The 6,099-nt window shown below is 29.1% G+C and overlaps 1 protein-coding gene across 1 annotated transcript; it reads right to left on the bottom strand.

The window, feature by feature from the left end:
• Nucleotides 1–1,260: 1,260 nt before the first annotated feature.
• VhaAC39-1 (V-type proton ATPase subunit VhaAC39-1) lies at nt 1,261–3,240 on the bottom strand. The gene is made up of 6 exons (XM_011501697.1): nt 2,927–3,240; nt 2,508–2,858; nt 2,286–2,443; nt 1,930–2,106; nt 1,538–1,615; nt 1,261–1,451 (listed from the first exon to the last, which is right to left on the bottom strand). Exons 1-6 carry the CDS (start codon nt 3,045–3,047, stop codon nt 1,290–1,292), a joined length of 1,047 nt encoding a protein of 348 aa, XP_011499999.1. The 5' UTR covers nt 3,048–3,240; the 3' UTR covers nt 1,261–1,289.
• Nucleotides 3,241–6,099: the final 2,859 nt, after the last annotated feature.

Raw genomic sequence — 6,099 nt, 5'->3', positions numbered from 1 at the left:
ATAAGAAACAAATCGAGAACAAAACAGAAATGGTGATCCTGGTGGCAACAAGTAGCTTTTTTTACAAATATATTTGTATGCAAGTATTGATATATTGAGAAAATATTTAATACATGCTTATATTCTATATTTTTTAAATAAAACAATGCGTATGCTTGCATATGTCTATATAATTACACACATACTTTTCTACACGCTCGTATGCATATAAATATAAATATAAATATAAATATATATATATATATATATATATGTATATATGTATATATGTATATATATATATACACACATACAATGAAAAAAAAATGGTAAATTCATTATAAATGAACAGTATAAGTGATGATTTATTATCAAAAAAGAAAAAAAAAAATTATACTTGAAACATTTATGAATGCATCAGTCTCTTAGTTAATATTATATAAATACTTTGGAATATTTTGAAAATGAAAAATTCTATTAACTAAAGGACTAAAAATATAAATGATTCAAGATACTAACATTATCGTTCACCTGATAATTATATGAATATGAAATTTTTTAATAAATTTACTAGTAATATTATTTGATTATTATTTTAAAGTAAGTAAACTAATACTAGAGTTTTAATATCATTTGTTAAAATTAATTTTGAATTAAGTAGTTCATGAGAAAATTATTGATTTTCAAAATAAATACGACATGCGAATTTATACAAATATCATTTAATTTATAAAATTGAAAAATTATTTCGTAAGATTTTTTCTTAATTCTCGTTTTATTTATTTATAGCATTTTGAAATAACGACGATTGTTAAAACTACCAATAATATTTTTATATTTATTCTATAAGAAATATATAAGGTATAATAAAAAAAGTTAAAAAATTAACAAAGCATTTTTTAAATATTCACAACAATATATCTATTTTCATTAGTTTGTCTTCTAGCTACGGAAATGTACATTGAAATATTTTGCATTATTATTATGTGGAATGTAACAATCCATTGGTAGTAGTTTAGTACATTTTTTATAAATTTATACATAAATTAAAGATTATAATATGTTTCATGTTTGAACGCTAATTTCATACAGAAATTAATAAAAGATAAATTATTTACAAATTACAAATTCTTTCAAAAACAATTATTTGTGTAAATATTTTAGAAATATAAGTATAATTAATAATTAAAAATATTTTATCAATTAACAATTAAATATGTGATTTCTAATTTTTGTTCATGTAATACATGTTAAAATATTTAAACTTTTATACAATGTAGTAATAATTATTGAAAAATGAATAAATTAATTTAAAAGATTGGTATATAATTATCGATTTTAGCACGGTGTTTCTGAGCTACACACTCTGAAATCCAAACAATATTACGACATTCTTGTTCTTTAAGTTTTAAATAACTGTAAAATACACCAAAATGAAACTGTTGAAGGAAAGCATTTACATTTAGACGAACCTAAAAAAAAAGATTATTTATTAATTATTAATAAGCTTATAAACTTTTAGCTATTCTATTGACATTTAAGTAAATATTGCCATTACCTCACGTTCAAAAAATTTGTCTTCCAATGTTTTATCTCCAGGATTGTTTCCTGCTCCATCAAAAAGAGCTGCATATTCCTGTTATAATATCATTTGTTTTAATTGCAATGTTACAAATAAATAATAATCAAGAAAATGTATCGAATTAGGTAAAATATGGATAATTGTAAAAATTCAAATTATCTTCTAATAAAATTTCTAATATTAAATAGGAGTATAATAATAATATCTAATATTAAATAAAAGAAAATTATAATTACGAAATGAAACAGAAATATTGTAAATTTTATGCGTAATTAATTCTTTTGTATCAAGTTTAAAATCCATACAAACTTAAATTTTCAAAATGATCAAAACGATTACATTTAAGTTAGCAATAACTATTTAATTACCGCATAATATTCAGCAACAGCTTTAACCTGTTCGTAATCATCAGCTCTTGCCAAAGCTGCTAAACCATCAGGATTAAGACGACCACAACGGGGATATAATTTTGCTCGATCATCTTTTCCTAATTCTGTACCAAATGAATTAATTGTAATAATAATAGCTCTTCTATCTGCTTCAAACTACAAAATTTAATATTATATTAGAATAATTTAATATGTTAGATATTGATCTAAATCTCATACTTAATGAAAACATTGAAAACATATTGTACAGTAAGAAGATTAATAAAATTGACCCAATAACATAAAAAAATATAAAAGAAATGGGTTCATATTAATATAATAATATAGTTACTTACAGCCAAAATTTCACACATAGTATCAGCAGTCGTACCACCAATTTCTTTACAAAATTTAAAAAATGCTTCTAAATAAGCTTTATACAGTGTATTTCTAATAATTTCAATATTCATTTCATCTAGATCTTGTTCAGAAATACAATCAACAAAGAAGGGTGCTAAAATCAAAATATAAATAATTTTGGTGATTATATATTAAAGTTATATAACTGCAATATATACCAAGTGGTGTGTCAACTAAAACAGCATTGTATAACTCAGCAGGTGTTGCTGCAACATGAATTGCTTCCATCTGTTCAAAACTGCCAAGAGGATGGCATTTTGGAATTAATTCTGAAATGGGGCGTTGATGCAGTGTTCCAGTGATAAGCAAAATAATATTATCGATCATATAACTATATGTAATAAAATCTAAGAATTGAGATAAAGGTTCTACTGAGTGATTTCGCATATGTTGAAATTCTACCACCAATTTTTCCCTTAACTTATCATCAATCACACTGACTGAGAGAGGCGATGGTTCATTAGCCAAAAAACTACCATAATCCGTTCCAGCTAAATGCAGCTTTAAATCTATAAAATTAATATACATGTCCCCATTAACAAATAAATGTAAAAATTTTTTTTAATAAAAATACTACCTTCTAGTGTTTCACATTGTACTAGATTGAGATAATCACTCTGCTGAAGAATTCCACACTTAAATCCGCGACAGAGTCCTTCTAAATATCCACCATCAATGTTAAACATACAACCTTTCATTTTTAGATTTTCGTAAAATTAATTTCCGTCGAAAATTTCAATGTTAATTTCAATCTCTAAAAATACTGAAGACTCGCCCAGTTTTCTATCTTTATTATTGTGTTTTCCAATCTAAATTGGAGTCAGGAGTTGATCATATGACTTGACTTGAACATAAAAACTGAAGTTTGTCACTTATTGAATCGTTCATAGCAGACGCTTTTTAAAAAAGTATATAAAATTGTAATAATATCGATAAGTATAGAGATATTACACATTAAATACATTATTTAATGCTAATTTACTATTTTACAAATAAAACCACGGATATTCAATTAACGAAATTAGAGACAATAAATTCAATTTCAAAGAATATACAAAAATTTAATCACATTTTTAGGAAATATAATATTTCTTCGAATAAGCTACATTCATTTATATATACAAATATAAAAAATAATTATGTTGCAACAAAAGCTTAAACAAACTGAAGTGGTCTCGAGTTATATATCGACTATAAAATATTTACAATTTATGCATAGTCTAAAATCATTTTAAAAAAGATTGCAAGTTAAAATCAAAGAATTAGATTTATACGAGTACAGGATAAAACTTTGAATGTCGTCTTACAATCATAAAATTGTTATAGATATCTGCTACTAAATTGAATATGTGCTTTAAATATATATTAACAGAATTTATAGTAATATACCAATAATTAGGAATTTAGTAGTTACCGTTTTGTTTGGAATTCCAGCCCACAGTATGATCACAGATCACGGTAGGTGTATTAGACCGTACCGCCGATTTAATGATGATAGGGGGGGGGGGGGTTAATGCATCAACTCAGAGTAAATACAATTTGTTTTAGTGACCTTTATTTAAGTAGTTATTACAGTATTGTAGGTGTTCTTTATTATAGTGAGAATTGTGGAATGTAATGACTAGGCAGTTGATTATTAAGTTGAAACATCGTTTGGGAGTGTAAGCTTTGTTAGGTAACAATTCCGGGTGTTATTTTATAGTCATGTGTCGTGTGAGTCGCGCTTAAATTATATTGGGCATTAGTTGGCTCCCGGAATTTTGACGCTTACGGCAATACTAGAATAGTATCGAGCGAGCTTCGGCTCGCGACTGATTAGACGCTTGACTCGACTTGGGAATTGACAGACTGATATTCGGCTTATGTCGGTGGTGGGGATTCTTACTAATCTGTCGCCCTCTTTGTGGTTTTATCAGAACCAATTTATTGTGGTGTGACCGGTAATGTCTCGTAGTACTAATTGATATTTAGGTAGGGGTCTACTATCGGGATTAGCGCCCCCTCTTGCTTGTCTCAAGTCGGAGGGTTTTTAGGCCGGGCTCTATCGATAATTATGATAGATATGGGCCGGGTTGCGACCCCGAGAATTAGGGGAGGATTTGCGACAATGTAAATAATATTGATAGCTGGCCAGCAGTAATAACATTTGAAGAGTAATAATAATAATATACTTTGCAGGGATTCCTTCAGATAAGTTCAACTTTCACAAATATTACTGACACTAGTTTTATGTTGCTTCTTAAAAACGATTGCGTACATTTAGTGTTATGAATTCTTGGTGGCTTTGATGAATTCTCTGGAAGCAAGCGTTGCCAACTTCGAGAAGCTTTCTTTGTTTTAAATTATGGAAATCACGCACGTACGCACCAACTCACGCTCCACCTCGCAAGCGCGGACGCATACATGCATACGCACACGCGCCAAACCAAATGATATAGAATAAAAAAAAATGTATGAAAAAAATATTAAAACATATTATTTATAGTACCAATGAGCCAATTTATATGAATGAGTGAATACGCTATGGAATCGATATACACAAAACAACTTTTTTATATGAAAATTTCATTTTCATTTACCATAATTTCTATTGGGGAAAATGGTTTTTAGGCTTCATAATGAAATTGAGCCACTTTACTATAAAAACGATGATGTTATCCCCTGATACGTTGTGGTTCACCATAGGCTCGCATAAATAACCTCATCTGCGCCAACGCACGCAGTTACGCATCAGCTCATACTCTAATGCGCAAGCTTCGGAAATCACGCGCATATGCACCAACTAACGCTCTAAAACGCAAGCGCGGGCGCATTCATACACACGCACACGAATTAATCCAAATAATAAACAATATAAAAACAATACATGAAAAAAATAGTAAAAACTTAATATTTATCGTGTTAACGAGTCTATGTATATATATGAGTGAATACGCTATGGAATCGATTTATATAAAACAACTTTTTATATGAAAATTTCATTTTCAATGTCCATAAATTTTATTGGAGAAAATTGTTTTTGGGCTTCATTATAAACTTAAGCTCCTTTACTATAAAAACAATGAACGTATCCCATAATACATTGAGGCTCTCGATACGCTCACTTAAATAAACTCATCCGCCCCAACCTACGCAAGTACGCATCATCTTACACTCTACTGCGCAAGCGCCGGAAACCATGCACGTACGCACCAAAACACGCTCTAGCGCACATGCACGGCCGCGTACACACGCACGCACAAGCATGAATCCAAATGATATATAATAAAAAACAATGTATGAAAAAAATATTAAAAACGTGTTATCTATAGGGCTAATGGAGTATATGTCTATAATGAGTGAATACGCTATGGCATCGATTTTTATAAAACAACTTTTTACATGAAAATTTCATTTTCATTACCATAATTTCTATTGGGGAAATTTATTTTGGTGCTTCATAATTACATTGTACCACTTTACCGTAAAAATTATGCACTTCTCCCTTAATACATTGAGGCTATCAATAGGATCACTTAAATAAATTCATCCACCACAACATACGCAAGTACACAACATCTCACACTCTACAGCGCAAGCGCCGGAAACCATGCACGCATACAACGACTCACACTCTATAGTGCAAGCGCCGGAAATCACGCACGAACGTACCAACTCACACCCTATCGCGGAAGCGCGGCCGCGTACCCATACACGCACAAGCATCAATCCAAATGATAGAAAATCGAAAAACAATGTATAAAAAAAAAA

The sequence above is a fragment of the Ceratosolen solmsi genome, unplaced genomic scaffold (genome assembly GCF_000503995.2).
Source record: "Ceratosolen solmsi marchali unplaced genomic scaffold, CerSol_1.0 scaffold23, whole genome shotgun sequence".
Taxonomy (NCBI): Eukaryota; Metazoa; Arthropoda; class Insecta; order Hymenoptera; family Agaonidae; genus Ceratosolen; species Ceratosolen solmsi.
This window is presented reverse-complemented; position numbering and strand designations above follow the sequence as displayed.

Coding starts and splice junctions, on each gene's coding strand:
- VhaAC39-1 (XM_011501697.1), bottom strand. CDS start 3,047: ATGAAAGGTTGTATGTTTAACATTGATGGTGGATATTTAGAAGGACTC. Junction 2,859..2,926: donor ACAATGTGAAACACTAGAAG/GTAGTATTTTTA, acceptor TTAATTTTATAG/ATTTAAAGCTGCATTTAGCT. Junction 1,452..1,537: donor ACAAATTTTTTGAACGTGAG/GTAATGGCAATA, acceptor CTTTTTTTTTAG/GTTCGTCTAAATGTAAATGC.